General features: G+C 40.8%; 1 protein-coding gene across 1 annotated transcript in view; it reads left to right on the top strand.

Annotated features, from left to right (window-relative positions):
- Positions 1 to 23,236, top strand: part of SHQ1 (SHQ1, H/ACA ribonucleoprotein assembly factor) — a 108,136-nt gene that overhangs the window by 5,772 nt on the left and 79,128 nt on the right. Inside the window, exons 3-6 of the mRNA XM_021007571.2 lie at positions 1,896 to 2,018; positions 2,934 to 3,091; positions 6,914 to 7,026; positions 12,984 to 13,114. Coding sequence (XP_020863230.1) covers positions 1,896 to 2,018; positions 2,934 to 3,091; positions 6,914 to 7,026; positions 12,984 to 13,114 — 525 coding nt within the window. The remainder of the gene's footprint in view (positions 1 to 1,895; positions 2,019 to 2,933; positions 3,092 to 6,913; positions 7,027 to 12,983; positions 13,115 to 23,236) is intronic.

The raw sequence follows: 23,236 nt of genomic DNA, 5'->3' as shown, positions 1-23,236 counted from the left end.
TTATTCTTGTGCAATTTAAAAATTAAGACATAAACTTTAATACCTTAGCTTGCTGGCATCCTAGAAATAATTATGAATGACATTCAAAGACAGGTTAAATTTTCTTTATATAGTTTACATGAACTTCAGGTTTATCTAGCAACATAATACATTTGTTCACTTTATTTTCCCATTGCTAATACCTTATTTCAAGGCCTTTGACCTAGAAAATTGGAATAGATTTCTAACAAATATATTTAACGTCTTGCTAGTTTGTTCTATACCAGGGGTGGGGAATCTTTGCCATTGAGGCTTCAGGTCACGAGTTCCTCATCCCTGTTCTATACGTTGCTGCTAGGATAATCTTCCTTACCCACGGCTTTGACTATGACATTCCTCAGCTCAAAATTTTTTGTTAACTTCCTGTCCAGTCTCTTTAACCTGGCCCTCTGCAGTCTCCCTGCAATGTGTTTTTGGAAGCCATCGCTATCAATCAGTCATCCAGCCATCATTTTTAAAGCACCTACAATGTGCCTAGCACTGTGCTAGCTGCTGGAGAAGCATGGGCTTCCTTACCGACAAAGAGCATACGTTCTAATGGAGAGGTCAAATACATATAAAAGCAGCATAATTACATATACATAGTTATGTAGAAGGTAGTTTAGGAGAGAGGGCACCAGGAATTGGGAGGATTAGGACAGGCTTCTTGCAGAAGATGAGACTGTTTGAAGTGCCAGAAAGAAGGAAGCGCATTCCAGGCATGCAGATGGGCAGCCTTGAGAGAAGGCCAGTGTGGCTGGATCTCAGAGTGTGGGAGGAGAGAAAATTATGTCCAAGAGGCTGGGGAGGTAGCTGGGGATGAGGTGTAGAGGGCTTTAAATAACTGGAGGCAGTACGGAGCCACTGAAATTGATTGAAGAGGAGAATCACGTGGTCAGAGCTTCACGTAAGGAGTATCATTTTGGCTGTGGCGTATAGGACGTGCCAGAGTTGGGAGAGACTTGTGGCAGCAGGGAGGCCGAGTAGGAGGCTGTTGTCGTCTAGGCTAGAGGTGGGGAGGAACTGGAAACTGAGTGAGAAGCAGCAAGATTCACGACTGATTGGGTGTGTGGGGTGAGGGAGGACTTTGGATGGCAAAGATGGTGTCGAGGTTACCAACTTGGGAGACTGGGAGAAGGGTAGTACTTTTTACAGAAATAGAGAAGTTTGGAAGACGAAGGAGTGGGTTTAGGGGGAAAAACAATGAATTTAGTGTGGGACATGCTGGATGTGATATATCCCCAGGATATTCAACTTGAAATGTATGACTGGTAATTGGTGAGGTAGGGCTGAAGCTTAGTGTAAAGACTGGGGCTGAATATATAGATTTGTGGGTCATCTGAATAAAGGTGGTAATTAGTCCTAAGGGAACTACACCCATAGGATTGGGATCTGCAGAAGAGGAAAGTGAAGTGAGAGCAAGGCTCATGGCCTGAGAAGATGCTGAGAAGTGGAGAGATTGGAGATCTCTGTTAGGGTGATGACTAGGTTTGGAGGATGGAGGCATAGGGAGAGAGAAATAATAGGAGTTATTTTCAGATAAAGAAATGGTAGAGTTTTTAATTCAGTAATGTCTTTATTTCTTTTTTTTCTTTCTGGCAATTGGGGTTAAGTGACTTGCCTAGGGTCACACAGCTAGTAAGTGTGAAGTGTTTTGTCTGAATCCGGATTTGAACTCAGGTCCTCCTGACTTCAGGGCCAGTGCTCTTATCCACTGCACCACCTAGCTGCCCCTTAATTCAGGAATTTCTAATTCACTGTTACATATACTTTTTAGAAACAATTTTGAAATATTTGAAATTTTATACTTTCTGCTAAATTGTATACTATGTGCTAACTTGTAAATCCTTTTAATTCAAAATTGTTTCATCTTTAAGGAATCTTTACTCTTCGAATGTCCAAAGAGACTCCCGGTCAGCATTTTGAGGGATTGAATATGCTGACATCACTCCTGGCATCAAAGAAATCCAGATCCGCAAAGCCTCTTGTGGAAGTGACAGGTATGTCTGTCCATTTCCATTAGGACAGGAAAGCTTTTGGAATTATTTGAGCGGCAGGAGGGTAGATGTGATTGGTGGAGATGTAGAAGAGTAGTTCAGATGAGGAAATGGGTAAGTTTGTGGAAGGGAAGAAAAAAGATGTGGTCTGTGTCTATAAAATGTGCTGTGATTCCCCAGCTAGAAATAAATGTTGCTTATGTAGTTATTTTTATGTTTTTTCACCTATTTCAGAGAATGTTACAAAATATGTACTTATTTGCCTACAGGTCGTGTTTTTCATATATTTCTGGGCTTGGAGTCAGGGAGGCCCCAGTTCAAATCTGTCCTCAGATACTAGCTGGGGGATCAAAATATATTGAGAAAGAAGGTTATTAAAGAAGTTTAGTCATCATCACAGCTGTGGGGAAGTGGCATCAGAAGATTACTTCCTTTTCACAGATTTGGTGCACGTTCCAACGGGCAGGGTTCAGCATCTCCACGCAGTCTTCATGGTCAGGGGGGTCGCTGGGCTTAGCCTTCTTCCAGCTGCTGTCGTTACTTAACCCGGGTTTGCTTCAGTTTTCTTATCTGTAAAATGGGGATAATAAGAGCACCTGCCTCCCGGGGTGGTTGTGAGGCTCAGATGAGATGTTTGTCAACACAGTGTCTGGCATGCAAAGTGAGTGCCGTGTAAATATCAGCTGCTGCTGTTGTTATTTCGCCGTGCATTTTTTAGAAGGAAGCACAAAAACCCTTCTATAAAGAATTGAGTAGAAGAAAATTTCAGTGTGTAAGGTAAGGTCTTTTGGGAACTATGGAAAAACTTCATGAACTTGACTTTCAACCACCATGTTAAAATGAATTTGTGATAAGAAAGTAATTTCCATAATTCAATAAAGATAATCCTGTGTCTGTCATACTATTCAACACATTTAGGTTCTTCTGAGCTTCCTGTAGAGTCTAACGAAGATGAGGAAGACTTTGATTGGGAAATCGAACAGTCTCCATATGAAGAATTAACAGAAAATGACTTGAATTCACAGTGCCATTATGGGTTTGGAAACTTACGCACAGGAGTGTTTAAAAGGTTACAGGTTTGTTGTTTTCCTTTGAAGACTGTCTAAAACTTTTCTCTTACATTTGAAATCAGTGTTTCTCAAACTTATAGTCACAGCACTTTCATTGAGTTTGACAAAAATGTGATTATTATTCAGTGTTTATTGACTATTTTTATTATTATTCTAAGCTCCTAATGACAACGGTGACTCTAGGGGGTGCCAGAGTGCACAGAGTGCTGGGCCTAGAGTCAGGGAAACCCGAGTACAACTCCAGCCTCATACACTGACTGGCTGTGAGATCCTGGGCGAGTCACTTCACCTCTGTGTGCAGTTCCATCGTCTGTAAAACGGGGATAATAGCATGTATTTCCCAGAGTTGTCATGAGGATCAAATGAGATAATAATTGTAAAGGGCTTAGCCCATAGCGCCAGATAAATAAATACCACTATTACCCAGTAGGCTCTTGATATTTGTTAATGATAAATATAAGCAGCCCTCTATATGAGTGAAAAGAAGGGTGAGTCACAACAAAGAAAAGATATTGTTTTCATTTCCTCTTACAGCTTGAACAGTATGCTGTGTTCTGAGGATAAATGAGAAAAAGGGAAGAGACTTTAAGTGATTTTCTCAAGGGATGTTGTAGCATGAAAACATTTGGGAGCTACTATCTTAGTCTTTTTTTTTAAGTAACATTTTTTAACAGCTTATAGGATCCAGTGTGTCCCAAGAGACTTTGTGCAGTTTTAGTAGCCTAAAGCTGCACTAAGAGTTTTGGGACATCCTGTGTGTTGGTTATTGGACGTTAATTTGCTAATGTAACTGTGAGAACAGGTGTGCTGCGCTCAGTCCTGGGGGGAGGGAGGCCTGGGTGTTTTCCTGGCTCCTCCAGGGCTCTGCTGTGTGTTCTGCGGCTGGTAACTTAATTCTTCTGAGCCTCAGTTTTATTGCTGTGTGAAGGTCTGATAAGATCATGCAGGTACAAACATGGAAACAGTGATTTACCTGAGATGTTACTTGTACCTTCATGAGACTTTCCTTAGGTAGTTAAATAAGGGGTTAACGATTTCCTGACGGGTTGCTGATATAAGTTAGGAACGCCTTAATGTTCTTTTAGTCCTCTCTCTGATGCCTATATAGTATAGGATTTATTCCGTATTGGATCAGAACTCGTCTGTGCTTGTACTAAAATATGTTCCCTGAAAAGTAAATATGTTAATAGAATTTCATTTAAAATTTTTCCCCATCATGTAAAAGGAGGCTTAATTAGTAGTCAAGTAAAGCCCCCTGATCAATCTATTTTGTCTTTCCAAAGGATCTTCCTTCAAGGTATAGGTCATATTAGATACGTGACCTCTTCGTCCTTTTCAGTTTTGAGATTCTGTAAGATTATACTTTTTTCCTTTTGCCTTAATTTTAACCCATTATGTTCATGAACATTAAGAAATTGCTAGACTTCCCACAAATGCATGCAAACTGAGGTGTCATAAAGAACACTTTTTTGGGGAAATATTAATGTGGCATAAAGCTCTATTTTATGGATACGGGTACAGAAATTTCCAAAAAAACTTGCATAGTTGGGTTTATATGGAGAGTTCCTGTGTAATTTTATGTATTCTATTTATGATAGTCATTCTGTGTGATTAAAACAGATTTATAGCTTTAGACTAAAAATATGACCCTTTTAATAATTCATGCCAGTAATGCAGTTAGAAGAAATTGAAATAATTGCGGCATGAATAATAGCTTTGAGGAAATTGCTACTAATTTAAAATTGTAGATTTAAAGTCAACTTTAACATGCTCTAAAATACTGCTTTCACATGTAAAATGACGAACTGGTGTATAGTTTTCTGCCTTTGGACAAGATAAAATCCTGGAGCTTTTTTGACTATTGAGGCAGACCTCAGTTTTGATCCCTCCTCTGGGGCTTATTATCCATGTGGCCTTGGGCAGGTCACTTAACGTCCCTGACATGAGGGTGGTAGGGCTTGAGGGCTTCTGTGGTGCCGTGACTCGCTAGGCCTGTTGCTGCCAGCGTTTGGAGGGGGGGATTGCACACGGAAGGCCGCTGGCTGCCAGGGACTCCTGGGTGCTGCCTTGAGTCTATACTCCTCTCCATTTCCCTCTTTTAGAATGGAAATGTTAGGGAGAAGGCAATGAAGAATTAGGTGCACAAATACTACATCTGTTATCTGGGTCGCTGTCCTGCATTCAGCGCAATGGGTTGCTCAGCAGTGGAGGGTTTTAACAAACAGTCATTTTTCTGAAATCCTGTTCCAATACTCTTGGGGAGATGTTTTAAAGCAGGCCTGAGATAAAACGAATGAGCCAGCAGACAGAAGACTAGAGCAGTTAGCAAGGGCTCCCCTTCAAAGTCTCAGAAGCCATATTCACCCTGCCTGGCCTGCTGCAGGGTCTCGGCTCCATCCATGGCGGGGCAAAGTGCACCCCAACTTTCATGCTTGCAACACCCTCAGCTGGTGACGTGGGAGTGTGTGTGATCTACTCACATTCCCGTTGTTCCTATCCCATTAGAGCTGCATGTAACGTGGACGTTCATTTTGGGCATGTGGCTTTGGTACACGGGAATGTTACAGCTGTTTGGGAATTTCTGTCATTGGGTGTGTCCTGTTGAATGCCACGGCCGTGGCTGTGGTCACGGCTGGTGCTGGAGCATCCTTCGCTGTAGTGACTGCTGCTGGGAAGGAGGACTCTGGGAGGAGTTTGGAGTTGTTTCAAATGGGAGAGTGGTTTACACTGGACCTGCTTTGTGCTGCTTGGCTTTCTGCTCGTTGGAGGCCTTCTTCACCTCTGGCTTAGTGCATCATTAGGATTTTGCCTTCCCACCATGCGTTTCATAGTAACCAGCCTGTAATAGTATCTCTTGTGCTTGTTCTGTAGACAGATTTCATCACACACTGAGCTGCAGGAGCCCTCTCCCAGCTTGTCTTGGATTCACTGTTGACTGTAGGATTGAGCAGTGTGCTTTCTGTTGGAGCATCCAGGTGGTTTGACTGTGGCAAGCCCCATCCGTGAAACGTATGCTACCGACCTCTCGAGGCTGTGAGGGGAACTCTTTGTAAACCATCAGATGCTGCCGTATATGAGTGTGGACACTTGTGGTTTTCTTTAGCTTTACCTATTTTGTTTAGGTTTGTGACCATTTGGGGATATAGGTGAAGGCTTGTTGTCCTCGTAAGCAGGGTCCAAAGAGAAATGGCCATCTAAACAGGCTCCCGAGTATATTCCTATTTGGATTGGGACAAATACGTGTGTGTAGGTGGAAAAATTTTATTGTAGACATTAATTTCTTGAAAATGCTTTTGTTTGTCGTTTTCTTTAGTTTCCTAAATGAAAAATTCAAACATTTCTAATGAGGCATTTCTCTGTTAATAGACAGGAAAGCATTTTGGTTTGTTTTTTGTTTTTATTTTAGGCAGTGGGGTTAAGTGACTTGCCCAGGGTCACACAGCTTAGTAAGTGTTATGTGTCTGAGGCCGGATTTGAACTCAGGTCCTCCTGAATCCAGGGCCAGTGCTCTATCCACTGCGCCACCTAGCTGTCCCTAGGAAAGCATTTTGGAAAGTTGTGAATGTAAGGTAGCATAATGAGTTTATTCAGTTTGATGTATTGAATTGCCATTTAATTCAGTAGAAAACATCAGCTTACTAATGTATCTTCAAAGGGAGCTATTTATTTCCTTTTTACTGATAGGATCAGGTACCATATCTTATAGAATCAGCTTACTGGTAAACCAGACTTGTGTTTGATGTTTTGTCTGAACTCTGTGTCTTGAGGCTGATGTACATATTTGAGGTGACGTGGTTTGCTTTCTTCTTTTATACTTACTGCCTCTAGGATGAATTGAGTGATGTCACTGATGTCAAAGAGCCAGACTCCACTCCCCCAGCCGAACGAAGGCAGAAGCGCCTAGCTGCTGAAGAGTCAAAATTTGATCCCGATCATTACCTGTAAGTACAAAGTTAAGTTCTTCATACTCTTTTGGGCTTCCAGTGGGTGAAATAAAGTCATCAACATGTTTCTTCCTCACTCCTCCCCCGGCCCCAGTTTTGAGAAGAAAATTCTGAGAATTAATTTTTTTGGGGGGAAACAGTGATTTTAGAAATTTCGTGGAGGTCATTGGATCTCACACTGGGACGGATCATCCAGATCACCTAGTCCCAGTCTCTTATTTTATAAAAGAGGAAACTGCAGCGCAGGGTGCGCAGGTTGTATGTAACAGCCCGAGTTTGAATTGAGGTCCCCTGCCTGCAAATCCAGACAGTCCTTCTTCTGTGATATGACTTTGACACAAGCTGCTTCTTCTAGCTTAACTGGCCATTGAGCTAAGCTGTGAGGGCAGTGCCTCTATGAACTAAATATATATAGAAATGTAAATAGATGTGTAAAATGTTGTTTCCTAGATGACCACTTCAGCAACAGCAAAAGCTTTGAATAGATACTCCAAGCTTTGTTTGTCCAGGGCAAAATAAAATACTAAATTAAGTGAATAAGGATATTTTTGACATTTCTGTTATCAAAGCTAATCAGTTAGTTTGTTTTAAAATAAAATGATCAAAGCCATGAGTACATGAAACTGCATTTGATTTTTTCATAAGTATAGTTCAGTTTTTACCTTTGGTCCAGGCTTAGTCAGTACTTTCATGTACTAATTTCTGTCTTCAACTAATGAGTAATTTTTCACCAAGGAAGTAAAAATAGAATGCTAATATAGATATTTAAGTACATTTCCCCCTTGCTTCTGTTAACTGTAGTTTGCCTTTAACATTCCAATTTTGCATTTTCTAAGTCTTCTTGTCAAGATATAGTTAAATAGTTCTTTAACAAAGGCCAGAGCTGAGTTTTGGAATCAAGAGGAAAACATGACATAGTAGATAGAGTGTCAGACTTGGAGACAGGAAGATCTGGGTTTGAATCCTGCCTGTTGTCTATGAATAATTCACCCCTCTTAACCTCAGTTTCCTTATCTTTAAAATGAGGATAATAATACCCATAGTACCTGTTTATACTGGTTTGTTGGTGAGACGCAAGTGAAATCATGTGTGTAAAACTCTTTGCAAACCATAAAGTGCTTCATTAATATTAGTTGTTATTATTTTATCATATTGACTATAGTACTGGTCTATTTTTTGGTCAAGCATCATAAAGTGATCTGGTAGCCCTCATTGTTTTAAACTGTGGTAATAATAGGTTTTGATATATATAGTTAAGTTTGTTGTTCAAATCATTAAATGCCTTTGGATATATACAACTTTGTGTGTTTGTGTTTATTTGAATTTACTGGGACTATTCAAACATATGCAGATTTTAGTAGTGCCAAAGTACTAATTATGAATATATTTTAAAAAATTCTTCTGAATTTACCATTTTGACTGAGTCATTACCTTGCAAAAGCTTTTCCAGATTATATTCTAAACATAAGCTCTCATTCCTGACAAATTTGCTTTTTTTTTAGAAACAAGTTTTTGACAATTGGGATTTGTTTTAAAATTAGAGAACGAACATTTTCCCCCTAATTCCTTATATGTGATGTGTGAATGCTTGCTGTTACTCTAGTAATTAATATTTTATCTCCTGTCACAGTATTAAGCTAATTGGAATAAAGTATATCTTATATGCAGATGTCATGTACTATATGATATAGTGATAAGAAGCAAGACTTTGGGACATTTTAAGGGACAATGAGAGCAGGCTGTCTTTTATACGTTAGAGGACATCGGAAGTTCTCCCCCATTTATGTTGCCATTTCTAATTATGTTTATCTCGCCAATTGGTGGTTTTAAAGGTCTGCTGAAGAGCAATTTGAAGAAGCCCATTTAAATTCATGCTGAATATTTAAAATGGAATCCTCATTGTCAGCAGATTTCTTGGGCGAGGGTAAGGGCATCATGAACATTTCTGAGAGGGAGGGAGCTTAATTAGAACAACGGCCTACCTCTTGTAAAAGGGAACAGAAAAGTAACTGCTTGGGCTAAGGATGTTAAGAAATTTGGTTTTATAGTCAGAGAATTGTATTTTTCTCCATCTTTTTCCTTTTATCCAGAAGTTCATTACTTTAATTGGTATGCAAGAACTAATCTTTTCTGTTTATTAACAAATAATAGCTCTTTTTGTCATGACCTCTGAAAAGAATGTTTTTGGTTAAGACACAAAAATGAGGAAAATGGGAGAATGGAAGGTGTGGTCTTGTCCCATTTGGTGTCCTAGGATATTAGAAGTTTCAAACTTCAGCCATTTTATAGATTGTTACAGATGATTATGTGTTAGCTCCTAAATCAGAGTACACTTGTTGATTGTGGATGTGAATTATTTACTTCACGTGTTTGGTACTAGCCTTTTTGTGCAAACATACTGATTCTTTTCACTCCTGACTGGTGTGTGAACTCTGAAAAATAGTAGTTTAGAAAAAACTTGTCCCTTTCTCATATTTATGTCTTTGGTTTATTGTCTTGGGTATCCTAGAAATAAAAGAGGGGATTTTCAAAAATGGGAAAACTGCCAAGGTATTATCCTATTTAAAATATTAGGCTTGGATGGGCAGCTAGGTGGTGCAGTGGATAGAGCATGGACCTTGAAGTGAGGAGGACCTGAGTTCAAATGCAGCCTCAGACCAAACACTTGACACTTACTAGCTGTGTGACCCTGGGCAAGTCACTTAACCCCAATTGCCTTAAAAAAAATTAGGCTTGGGGAAATGGTTATAGGTAAAATTCTCCCAATTCAATGTAATTTGAATAATCTGAATGAGTGAAAAGGCTGAAATGTGTAATTTCCTTTTTAAAGAACTATATTGTTGCTTCCCTTCTACGAAAAGTTCTAGTTCTGCCCATATCTCGCTGAATCAGTTCATACTCCCCAGGTTTCCTGAAATCAGTGATTTTTGTCGTTTCTTCCAGCACTAGAATATTCGGTTACATTCATATTCCGCAGCTTGTTCAGCCATTCTCTGTTTGTGACATATATAATTATTCGGGTTAATATAAATTCACCTTCGTCTCCTACCTTACTACATCTGCTCCTGAATTATTATGTAGACATACCCTGCCTGGAGTCATTAATTAGTTCTATGAAACAGAATGTTAGAAGGAACAAAGTTACAGATAGTTCAGTAAGACCATGTTGTAAATGAAAGAGAGGTTCCTGGGGGAGGAGCAGAATTGACTATAAAAGCACACATGTCCATCTATACAAGTTCACATGCACATCCGTAGGTGTAAAAGGTCTTTAAAGAGATCTGAGATTCGTTTTCCTAAACTGAAGCGCCAGACTGAACTCTCACCTAGTCCTTTTGTAGTCTGCAAAGAGGTGCTGAAGTCACCAAGAAATGTGAAGGGGAGAACAGGCTGTTTGGGGATTTGGTCTCCTTTCAGCGTGAAAGAAAAATAAGCTCTGAACCACAGGTGGGGGTGGGGCAGAGGGGTTTGGGGGTGAGGCGGGCCTAAGGCAAAGGAGCAGTGGTGGTGGTCAGATAGGAGCCATCTCAGGAGCATCAGAGAGGAATAGCAATGTAGAGAAATAGGGACCTCTCAGAGATTCCTAATTGTTTTAAAGTAAGAAATTTACTGTGTGATTGGTGTGTTTGATGATGTAGGATTTCATAATGTTATGGTAAAATTTGCTTAAAAAAGATAAATCTTGTGAAAAATCACCAATTACGGAAGTAGTATATGAGTTATTCCTATAAAATGAGGCTTGTGTGTCAGAATTTTGATTGGAGTCATCAAAGAAAGTTTGAAATATGTTCAGTATACTTTGCCTCCAAGGCAAGAAAGTGAACAAATACATTTTAGAATTATAGAATTTGAAAGAATAAGGGATTTGACTTTAATTGATTGGATTTTTAACTGAATTTATTGGGTGAAATCTTGTCAGAAAGTGTGTTCTCAGAGTGGTAGGTACACTTATAATGTGCTGGTGATTTTCTAGTTAAAGTATATATTGAATTTGGTCTTTATCTGAAATTTTCCTGGTAGCTGAGTACTGTCAGGTGTGCATTGCCTTAATTATATTTTATGCAGAATGCCCATAGGGCCTTTTGGTAATAGTGTTTTTAGTATTTTCCATTACATTCTCTTCTTTTTAAAAAATTTTTTGGTAGATATAGTGGTTTCCCCTGTTATAATCTTAAATACTGCTGATGTTGCGTTTCTAAAGTCATATTGAATGTCACTGATTTAAGCATATGAACAGTTATAAAAGTAATTTTAAAGAAAGTCAAGTCACTGCAAATACTACATGTAATCAGCCTACCAAGTTATAGTACATTTGATCTTGTGATAGTCAGTATTGCTATCAATATTAATAATAATAAAAAGTAATTGCTAACGTTTAGATCATGTTTTAAGATTTGTAAAGCACTTTACATGTATTATCTCATTTCATTTGATCTTTACAACAGCCCTTACAGTTAGATCCTGTTAATTAGCCCCATTTTACGGTGGAAAAAACTGAGGCAGACAGAGGTTACTTGCCCAGGGGCACATAACCAGAAAGTGTCTGAGGCCAGATTCAGACTCTAACTCTACTACTCTTTAAGTAAAACTCAAATTAGAACAGGCTATAGGACTTCATTCACATGCCTTGCAACCTTTCTCTTCCCTGTCTTCCCCATTTTTAAAATGGCCTATTTAGCCCTCCTCTCTGCTTAGTCCTTTGTTTAATTTGGACTACAAGTAGAGGTCAGTGCAGTAACTTTGGGACTGACATGAAGCTACTGCAGCTGTTCTCTAAGTACCATTTTATCTCTCTAGCATAAAGAGTTTTCTGCTTTCTTTGAAGTGATAACTAAGACTTTAAGTTGAATGATTAATGAGAATGTGAAAGCAGTTCCCTTCAGGGGAGTGTTCTGTTCTTGTAGTTTCTTCTGATGCCATGCCACCGTCTTCTACCAGGGAGTGAAAAAAGCACGTGCAAGTCTGAGAGCTGTTCTCTGTCTTTGGGGGTAGAGAGAAGTAGGAACAGTTAGGGAAAAACCACGACGGAAGAACCGACCCCGTGGGGGAGAAATGAATATAACTTTCCCTTTCTCTCTTTTGTCTGCCTGCATGTCAGCAGCTACAGTAAGTAAGATTAATTAATTTGCCGAGCTCCTCCTCTGTGCATCACTGTCATTATGTTAAGAACTGCTTTAGACTGCTTTGGAAAAAAAGGAAAAGACTCCATCAGTAGATGGGGGGGGAGCTGTCTGTAGATTCTTGGTACTGCTTGAGTCTTTGCATTGATTTTTTTTTTCTTATTTGATTGAAAAACCTTCCTGCTTATAATGGCCTTACCGACACCTGATGTGTAGAGCAACGTCAGATGATTGGATGCTGCCAGATCTGGGACTTTGTCCTGTTCCACATCTCCACTGTGGAATACTTGTGAAAGAGGGGTGTTGTGTGTTGTGTGCTTTTACTTTTTTGAATATATTAGGAATGTGAGAGGCCTCTTTTGTAACGTGTGTTTTTCCATGGTTACATAGTTAACCAAGTAACTAAGAAAAAGTTAAGCGTAATTAGAAATTACTACAAGTATGTATTGGACATATCACCTTTTCTTGTAGGACCATTGTTGTTGTTCAGTCCTTTTCAGTCGTGTACGATTCTTTGTGACCTTATTTTTTCTTGGAAAAGACACTGGAGTGGTTTGCCATTTCCTCCTTCAGCTCATTTTATAGGTGAGGAAACTGAGGCAAACAGAGGGTAAGTGATTTGCCTGGAGTCCCTCAGCTGGTAAGCCTCTGAGACCAGGTTTGAACTCGGGCATGTGAGTCTTCCTTGGCTCCAGGTCTGGCATGCTATCCACTAGCTGCCCTGTTTTTTGTAGGATATGTGTATTCAGTTTGAAGTGGTTTATTGAAAGAAAGATTCAAAGTAAAAAAAGATGTGACAGTTTATTATAACAAGCGCATTCCCTGTTTTTCTAGAGCGGACTATTTTGAAGATGAAGCTATTCGAAAAGTTTTGAAGTACAAGCCTTGGTGGACTGTAGCATTTGCAAAAATGATGGCCTCTCCCGAAAGGAGTCAGGAGCAGAGTAATCAAGAAGCATTTCAGGGTAAACTCACAATTCATTCAGTTGGCTTGTTTTGGTTTGTTCTCATTAGGTGTCCAGTTTTATGGTATTTATCCCCATCTGCTAACTTTCTGACTAAATACACAGATGTGACTTCCCTGTAGTGCAGAGATGAGGTTTTGATTTCTTCTAAAGGCATCTTCCAGTCTTTTCCGTGGCATTGAAGGGATTCTGGGTTTTCCAAGGCTGTGCCAACAGGGTATGTACTATGGGAGGTCATTCAAAGCTGGAGAGGGAGGCTTCAAGTACAGGCCTCACAATAAGCAGAATGGCTGTTGTCCCAGTATAGGCCAAGCTACATTTGGAGAAGCTTGGCAACCTGATGATGAATGTTTTTGTCCATAGCCACTCATCCTTTATGGAGAGAGTGCTTTTGAACTCAGATGGTTAATTTTCATGAAGGACTATTGCTGTATTTCATAGTTTACTCATCACGTTTCCCAGGATGATTATTCTAAATCATCTGTCCATCAGTCCCCTATATCATCCTCATCCCCTTCCCACAGCAGAGGGAATCCTTCCATGCCTCCTACTTTACAGAGAAAATGGATGCCATGTTGTGTGACCTTCCTCTTCTCTACTCGCCATTTTCCAGACTTTTCCTCTTCCTGTGCTGCAGTCTCTGAGTAACAGGTGACCTTTATTCTTACCTACATCTCTGCTTGTGCTCTTTAAGCCTTCCTTTCCCCCCACCCATAGGAGCTTGTCTCGTTCCCACCGATCTTCAACATGGCCAGGCCTCTGTAATCCTTCCTTGGACAATGCTCATCCCTTAAGCAATTAATTATCTTGTATCTTTTCTCCTTTTTACAGGCAAACTCCTAGAGAAAGCCACTTACAATTGTTACCTCTGGCCTTCCACGTTCAAATCACTTTTCACCCCCTTCTAGTCTGGTGTATGGTCTCACTCAACAGAGCCACTTGTCCAAGATTGCCCCTGTTCATTTTTAAAACAAATTTTTATTGATATCTTTTGTTTTTTACATTGCCAGAATGTCTCTCCATTTCTCTTGTCATTTGTGACTTGAAGCATTCTGTCACGTAGTTGTTAGTCATTTGCAATTCTTTTTTTGAAAAGTGTCTATACATATCCTGTCATTATTCCTCTTGGGGAATGAATACCTTTTGATTTTATATTTATATCATTTTTCTCTTAAACTACTGGGTTTTTTTTGTCTAGGCAGTGGGGTTAACTAAGTAAGCTAGTAATAGTAAGTATCAAGTGTCTGAGGCTGGATTTGAACTCAGGTCCTCCCGACTCCAGGGCTGGTGCTCTATCCACTGAGCCACTTAGCTGCCCCATAAACTGCTGCTTTTGACCCCTGCTCCTGGGTGTCCTCTCTTCCTTCTGACTTCCATGCCATTGCTTTCTCTTGGTTCCAGTCTTAAGTGTTTGATATCTCCTCAGTCCTTTGTTTTGGGATCATCACGTCCTTTCCACTAAGCAGGAATGTGTTCCCTAGAACTCTGCCTTAAGCCCTCTTCTAGATTTTTTTCTCTAGACAGTCTCACCCGCTTCCATGAGAGCTGAATCCCTAATCTTCCATCCAGCCCTAATCTTGCTTCTGAATTAAGATCTCTCATTTCAAGTTGTCTCCTGCACATCTTCACCTGGAGGTTTGCCTCATAGGTATCTCAAAATCAGCATCTCCAAAAGAGAATAGATTGCTATTCCTTTTCCCAAATTCATTCCTTGTCCACACTTCCCTATTTCTGGTGAAAGCACTACCACCAACCCAGCCGTGGAGGTTCACAACTCTGGATTCATCCACAGTTCTTCCTTTCCCGTGCTCTCTTTATCGTCAGTCGTTGTCAGGTCTTATTGGTTGTATTCCCACCACATCTCTAGTGTCTCTCCCCTTCCTTCTACTCGTGAAGCTGCCAGCCGAACAGAGGCCATTATCATTTCTCACCTGCAGCCATTCTTCTGCTTCAGTGTAGCCTCCATCAGATACTAAATTAATCTTGCCAAGATATAGGTTTGCCTGTTAAACTTCACTGTTTAAAAACCTCTAGTGGCTCACTGTTGCCCCTAGGATAAAATACAGACTCTCTTGCCTTGCATCGGAAGCCCTTATGGACTGACTCCTGCCTTCCCTGACTTATTTCATATTGTATCCCTTCTCCCTCCCTGTGTTCCAGCCAAACTGGCCTACCAACTGTTTTCCAGAGGGCTCTTACCATTACCCATTAGTGGATTAGCCCAGTTCTTAATGCTTTCTTCCCCCCCCCCCCACCCCCAACTGTGTTGTATTAGGCCTCTATCCCAGAGAGGTCAAAAAAGTCTGAGTTCTTGGATGTAGAAAAAATTGATGACAGCTCTTTTTGTATTAAACAAGAACTGGAAACTAAAGGGGAATGAAATGGGTGAACAAAACGATGGTACAGAAATATAATGGAATACTATTGTTTATAAGAAATGCTCTTAGGGATAGTTTCAGAGAAATCTGAGAATAATTGCGTGAACTCATGCAGAGTGAAATGAGCAGACCAGGAGAACAATTTATATAATAACAAGAAGCATACAAGTTTGAAAGTTGCAAGAGTTCCAACACACTGATCCCCCTGGATTCCAGAGGACCAATGATAAAACATGTTTTTCACCTCCTGACAAAGAAATGTGTTTTTTTTAATCTGTCTCCGTGTTGTCTCTGTACATTACACTGTTAGCTCCTTGTGGTCAAGGACTGTTTGATTTTTTTGTCTTCAATCCCTGGGGCCTGGCACAGTGCCAAGCACGTATAGTAGGCATTTAATAAATGTTTGCTGTGTTGAATTGAATGAAGGAAACTTTTCAGACATTTGTTTTGTCTTAGAAAATACGTTTTTTGAATTTTTTTCCTTTTGCTTTTTAAGGTTCACTTGTTATTACATTCAAAGAATTTAGTATCTTAATATGTTAAGTTGATGATCTCTTTGGGGCTCTGAAATTCTCACTGTTGGAAGGACAGTTGAGTAGCGGCAAGATTAGAAAAATAGCCTGTCTCTATGCCTCTGTCTGTTAAATGAATTAGCATGTTTCCTTAAAATCTGTCAGGTGATTCTGTGAAGTAACAGGCATGGTTTATTGCTGCATCTGCAGGTTATAAACACCAGGTGGACCACCCGTCCAACTTATTATCAAAGGTAGCTGACGGCGAGGGGTTTCTGTGATGCACCAGTATTTGCCATATCATTATTTAAAAACCAAATCCATCCTGTAAATTGCCTTTTTCCCCCCTTAAACTAATCCTTTTGTAACATTCCTTGGAATATGAAGATTGTGTTCATTTTTAAAGTGTAACCTGAAAATAGTTGTAGTTACATGCCCAAATAGAAATAACTGTTCTCTAAGTTTGCAGTGCATTCATGCCCTCTGCCTCATTGCCTGAAATATTTAAGTGTGTGATGAGGTTCTGAGGCTGCAGAGGAGGAGAGACTGACTGGTTTTTGGTTGTAGTTTTTGTCATTTTAGAAAAATTATTATGGCTTGGAAAACTAAGAGTTGGATCCATATAGTTATCAAAGCTCATCTAGAGTGACTGCTTGATAAAAATTCATACATTTATCTCCCTATCATCTGGAGTCTGCATTTGAGTTGATTTGGAAAATGACATTTTTCAACAATTGAACAAATTTCATGTAGGTGTGATAGACATAGTAAGCCAGCTGTATAATTGAAAGGCTAGATTAGATATAGTGGAAGCATTTTGAATAGCAACTGGGAAGTATCAATTCTTATGTTTTAAATGTATCAAATTAAACAAGTGGCATGCAGAAAAATTGTAGTCTCCTATTTGTAATTTCTGTTCATAAGTTTGAGCTCTGGTTACCCAAAATTCACAGTTGGCCATTTATTTTTATTTAAATTATTAAATTTTTCTCTTTTAGGGTGTTGCAATAATAATACTTTATGTATGATGACGTTAAGGGGCTGAGTTCATTCCTGATCTTATTTAATCTCTTGCGTCTTCACAAGACACGTCTTCAGTCTTCTAGCTGTTGTACTGATTGAAACTGCTGCTATTTTGTATCTAATTCAGTGTAAATAATAGCAGTGAAAAAGTAGGGTTTTTTTTTAACATTCATTTAAAAAATTTTGAGATCCAAATTCCTCTCCCTCCTCCAGTCCCTTCCCCACCCATTGAGAAGGCAAGCAATATGATAAACATTATACATGTGAATTCACGCAGAACATTTCTATATTAACCATGATGCAAAAAATAAAGCAAGAAAAGTAAAGGGAAAAATAGTCCACTTCAATCTGTACTCAGGATTCGTCATTTCTCTCTCTGGAGGTGAATAGCTGGAGGTGAGCCCTTTGGAATTGTTTTGGATCATTGTATTGATCAGAATGGCAAAGTCATCATTGCAATATTGCTGTTACTGTGTACAGTGTTTTCTGGTTCTACATACTTTGCATCAGTTCATATAGGTCTTCCATTTTTTTCTGAAGCCATCTCCCTTTATCATTGCTTATAGCACAATGGTATTCCATCACAATTATGTACCATAGTTTGTTCAGCCATTCCCCAGTTGATGGGCATCCCTCCCATTTTCAATTCTTTGGCACTACAAGGAGAGCTAATATAAATATTTTTGTGCATATAGGTCGTTTTCCTTCTCTTTGATCTTTTTGGGGTATGTAGTGATATTGCTGGGTCAAAGGATATACACAGTTTTGTAGCCCTTTGTGCTTAGTTCCAAACTGTTCTGCAGAATGATGGCATCACTTCACAACCCCCCAACAGTGCATTAGTGTCACAGTTTTTCTGCATTCCCTCCAGGATTTGTCATTTCAAAAGTAGGTTATTTGTAAGTAAGAACATATGAAGCGAGGTGGAAGGTCATAAGGTATGTTGTAGAGCAGTTCAGTTAACATCAGTGAGTAAGAAAGGCATATGGTTATATTCTCTTTATGTAAAATGATAGTTCGTTATCTTTCCATATACAGAGACTTTGTACGGTCTTAAATAATGGGATTTTTCTTAAATAATTTTTGAGACGATAGTTGAGGCGTAGAAGGTATAACTTTAAAAAATATCATGTGTAATAGATACTCAGATAGTTTTACAATCTCATTTATTTGGAACTTCTCTCCAGTGATATAGATTGTGACCCATTCATTCCTGCTCAACCTGTTCTTTGCTTTCTCCTAACATTGGAAGTTATCTGTGGAGCAGATTGGCTGTCCACCTGTTATTCCTTGCTGTCACCATGGAACCTCATCTATTCTCTTTAACTGGGATAAAATATGGGCTGAAAGAAATGGGTTTCCAGTGAAAAGGTAATACTTAAGTCAAGATTTTTGAACCTTGCTTAAGGAAGGACAGAATTGTGGGAAAACACTCTTGGAGATTGTTATGGTCACTTCTTTTTTTCCTCCTTTTCCTCTCTGGGGGTCTTCTTCACACCATTGACTCTGTCTTACTTATTCTTTGGAGCAGAAGGGAATGGCTTCTCTGCCTCTCCCTTTCCACTACTCCTCCCTAGATAGGTCAGTGCAAGTTAAAGGAACACAAGTGATTTTTAGATTTTGATTATTCCATCAAAGGGAGCTTAACCTGAATATGCAAAATTGAGTTATAGTTGTCTAAAGTGCTTTGCCTCTTTCTTTATGAGGCTGTTCCAGTATTGTAGCCACATGTGATACACTGGCTATTATTAAAGTAATTATTTTTGAAGTGATCTACATTTCTTCCCCCAAGGACTTTTAAATGGATATGTTAGATGGTTTGTTGATGATCTGATTTCTTGAAGATGGCTTTGCCTCATTTCTTATGTCTTTGAGTGGTTAATTTTAGTCTAAGAAGTTTATAGTGAGTGTACTTCCTATCAAGGATGTCTTGTTTAGCTCTTGTGAATTGAGTGTTTCTAAGATGGAATCATCTGTCAGCTTGGCAAGAAAACCTATAGCTGTAGTGATGTAGTACCTCTTTCAGCCAGTTGTATGATGACTAAGAGGTGACCTCTTGCAGAATATTGCCTGAAAAAGTCTTTGTTTCTAAGGCTTCTTGGCCTTCCTGAGTGCAGAGCTGAACTCATTCCTCATTGGGGTGAGGGGAAAGTATCCAGAGTAGGTGTGATGGCTTGAAAAGTAATAAGGGATGGAGGTATTGCAGGCCATGTAAAGACAAACAATAGAGTTAGGAGGAGTAAGGCACAGGGAGAAATGAAAAAAATAAAATATTGTGATGGGAAAAAGGAAATTCAGAGTTGAACTTGGAAGCAGAACACTTGTGACTTAATGGCAAGGTAAGGATGTGACTAGGTATGTGGTGGCAAAAGTAGAGTGGATGAGTCGGTCATTGGGAAGTGAGTACATTAAGGAGCTGAGAAATCAAGGTCAATGTAAATTAGGGTCAGCATCAGCATTTATATTCCCTGTGATGAGGGCAGAGTATAGAGGAAGACTGTGAACCTGATGCTGAACTCATTGAGAAATTAGGGGAGATCAGTAGATAACAGTTACTAGAATTAGGATTGCATGAACCTCAGAGGAGCAGAGGTTGTCGAGTGGCTGTGAAAGAGAGAGAGTTTGGAGGTGGCAGTTGGGGGAAAGGGAATGTCCTGAGTCCCCTACCATGGCAAATGAGGGCAAGTGCAGCCGGTCCTAGAGAGGGTAACCAGAGATGCAGTGTCATCCAGATGGAACCTGGCCTCCCCGAGTGCTGGAAAAGACAAGAGTCAGACAGGAAGTTGTGTCAGGGGAAGGGAGCAAACATTACAGAAGGAATGTGAGGACTGTGAATGAGGTGGTATCTGAAACATGCTTAGCACAATATCTGGCACGTAGCAGATGCTTAATAAATGCATGTTCCTTTGTTCCCTTCTCGCTTCCCTTACAAAGGAATGGGTGAGCAGGAGTGGAGTGGGGTACTGGGGAGGCAGGTGCGGTTGAGGTTGATGAGAATGAAGCCATAGACGGCTGGGGTTTGGCAAGAGGGGTGGATAGGTCCAGCATTCAGGGCACTCAGCATATCTGGATTGAGGAGACTAGGAAGAGATGGGAGTATGTATGCCAGTCACTGGAGAAGAAGTCCAGGCAAAATCGTAGTGAAGTGTGTTGATGAAGCAGGTGCTGAGGAGGTTCACAGACAACCCCCGAGGCTTCGGCACAGCTTTTAGGTGCCCAGCTTGCCAAACTGTTATGTCTTAGGAGGCATGTGGAAGCCCACTTGGCCAACGTGTTGGAAAGAAGGGATATGATATGTTTCAGGCCAGGAGGAGGTTGACTCCCAAGCTGATTCAGAGCAAGCCTAGCAGTCCTGGAGCGTGTCTCAGCTTCCTAAGGGGGACGCGATGGGTTGTGACCCTCAGGGTCACAGTCAGTCCCCAGTCAGAGGAGGGGTGGTGTTTCTGGATCATTTCAGGGTAGACTGACACCATAACACTCCAAAACAAGACTAATTAACTGCCCTGTGAGATAGGTAGTATGAGTATTATGATCCCTATTTAACACATGAGGAAGTAAAACATCCAGAAGCTTACCTGACCCCAGAGCTGCCTGTGCTCCTCTGCATCGGGGGGGGGGGGCAGAGATTCCTGCACAGTCCTCAATTCCCTTGGTGCCATGGCTTGAAGACACTGCTCTGAGTCAGCATTATTGCTTTTGTGAAAGAGGGATCGCGTTACCACAGGGTGGTAAATGTGGAAAGTATTTTGTAAATGTAAAAATCACATACAAATTTGTGATGTTGTGCCGGAGGCTTCTTGCTGGAATCCTTGGTTGTCCTCCTTTCTGGTCGTACCTTGGAGGTATTCGTTTCTGCCTCAGTGTGAAAGAGATTGTGGACCACTGGAGCTTGGAAGTGTCATTTCTGGCCACAGGGTCCAGAGGGGACCAGTAAATAGGCTGTTCTGGTGGCTGTCCCTTTTTGTACCTGCCTCCTGCTCCCGTGGCTGCCTTCCCAGTTGGTTTCTCTGAGGAACTATCCCAGATGAAGATGAGGAAAATGAACCACAGATTAGGTCAGTGACTTGTCTAGGCTTCTGTACCCAGTATTGCTCAAAGGCAAGACTTGAACTCAGATCTTCCTGGTTCGGCGCTTGCAGCCCAGCGTCCACAGACACCATCCTGGGAAGGTGCCTCCTGTGGAGATGTAGCCTAACCACTGAGGACCCAGAAAAGAGTGTTCCCTACAAATTCCTTGGTTCTGTCCAGTAGTTCAGCATTGGAAACGGGTAGGATTTTAACTGTGGAAATGACCTGAAAGAAGAGAGGTTAGTCTCTTGTTGGCTGCTCTACCCTAAGGAGCATGGGATCTTTCTGACTCGAGGCTGTTTCCACCGTTAGAGTGTGAGCTTTTTGCATCCCCAGTACTTAGTACAGAGCTTTGTTCATTGGTTTATTTGTGCCTTGTTCTGAGGCTGGCCATCTCCACCATCTCATGCCGCCTTTCTCTGCATATAGAAGTAGATAGAAAATAATAAACGCGATAGTGGGCTGGGGAAGGATCTTTGTGGGTCAAAAGTTTCCCAAAGGAGACGATTCTCAATCTGAGCTTTGAAGGCCTACAAGGCTGATCCTACAAGGCTGAGCGGAGAGAGGACAGGATTCCAGGCAGCCCGGACCACTGGTGAGGAGAGGTGAGGAGGGACAGGAGCTAGAGAAAGTCCCAGAAGAGGGGTGGCCAGGAGGTCAGTTTGGTAATGGGAGATGTGGGTAACACCTTCCCCACTCCCCTCTTACTGGCAGGGGCCCTGGCCCTCTCTCTTGATACGACTGCTCTGCTCCGTGACTGCAGAAGTCAGCCCCACGGAGCTGGAGGCAGTTCATGGTTTCCTTTTTTGTTTTGAGTCTTTTCCCAAGTGAACTTACCACCAAGTGGCTAGTCTGCTGGTAGTGACCCTCTCCATAATTAGTAAACATTGATTAAGTGCCTGCTTTGTGACAGGCACCAGGTCCTCCTGGGCAGCAGACGGTTTGCTGCCAGGATTGTACTTGACACCATTTCTGCTTTGTGTTTTGCTGGGAGTCACCAATTTGCCATCATGAAGCATCACAGTAGGACTTTGTGGAGGACAGGTATGATACTGAGACAGAATGGTGAGGGAAAATGGGGGATGGCAACAAGCATTTATTAAGGACCTACTGTGTACCAGGTATCATGCTAAGCATTTGCCAGTCTTGTCTCCTTTGATCCTCACAGCAAGGAGGTGGACGCTATTCATATAGCTAGTAAGTGTTCAAGGTCACATTTGAGCTCACGACTTTCTTACTCCAGGCCCACTGCTTTATTTAGAACACCACCTAGCTCCCTCAAATATAAAATATAAAAGCAACTAGGGGGAAAATGTTGAGAAAAGCTCCAGAGGCATAAATCACTTTTAAGGGTAGGCCTTCTGAAAGGATCAGTGGGACTTTGGATGATAAAGAAGGGCTCAGGGTTTTTGAGGCTCGCTAGAGTAATTCTCACTTCCTTTTTTGAATTGAGGTAACAGCATAGCAGTAGGCTCGTTCTCTCTTCTGCTGTGGGTTATTTTTAGAAGTATCATTAACAAGAAATGTGAAAGATTAGCAAAGCAGCTTTGTAGATTAGCTAAGTCATAGAAATGCCTGACAAATGTTACTCATGGTGGCAATTATCCAAGTACGGTAGGCCCTGCCTTTGTAGCTATTTCTAGTGCTGAGGCTTGATTAGACCTGAATTGTGTGCAAAGACCCCCAAGTCCTAATGAGACAGCCGTTAGGGAGTTCAAACGTTTAGTTCCTCTCCCGTTTTATTTTGAGTCGCCTCCTTCCTCCTCCTTTTTTGGGTTTGTTTTGTGAAGCTGAAGTGTATGCTGTTAGTGTAGGAAGTTTGCCAGAACGGAACGTGATGTCAGTCCCCTGAATGGGAGGGTTCTTGTAGCCACAAAGAAGAGTCATGTGGGCATTAAACATCTGGGAAAAAGAGGTCCTTTTGCAGCAGGCTCCTGCTCTGTTAGCCGTGATAAAGAGAGAAGCAGCTTAAAGGAAGGTGATTTCTGTTTGTAGAAGTATTAGAACTGTAAGACTGTATAGACACTCTGTAGATTAGGACCTTACCCAAGGGAATAGACTGCCCCAGCTGTTATTACTAAACTCCTGTGGACTTAAAATGTTTTCTCTATGTAGATAGGCCTTACTTTAATCATCATCTA

This window comes from Phascolarctos cinereus, unplaced genomic scaffold, assembly GCF_003287225.1.
Source record: "Phascolarctos cinereus isolate Bilbo 61053 unplaced genomic scaffold, phaCin_HiC Scaffold_4;HRSCAF=312, whole genome shotgun sequence".
Taxonomy (NCBI): Eukaryota; Metazoa; Chordata; class Mammalia; order Diprotodontia; family Phascolarctidae; genus Phascolarctos; species Phascolarctos cinereus.
This window is presented reverse-complemented; position numbering and strand designations above follow the sequence as displayed.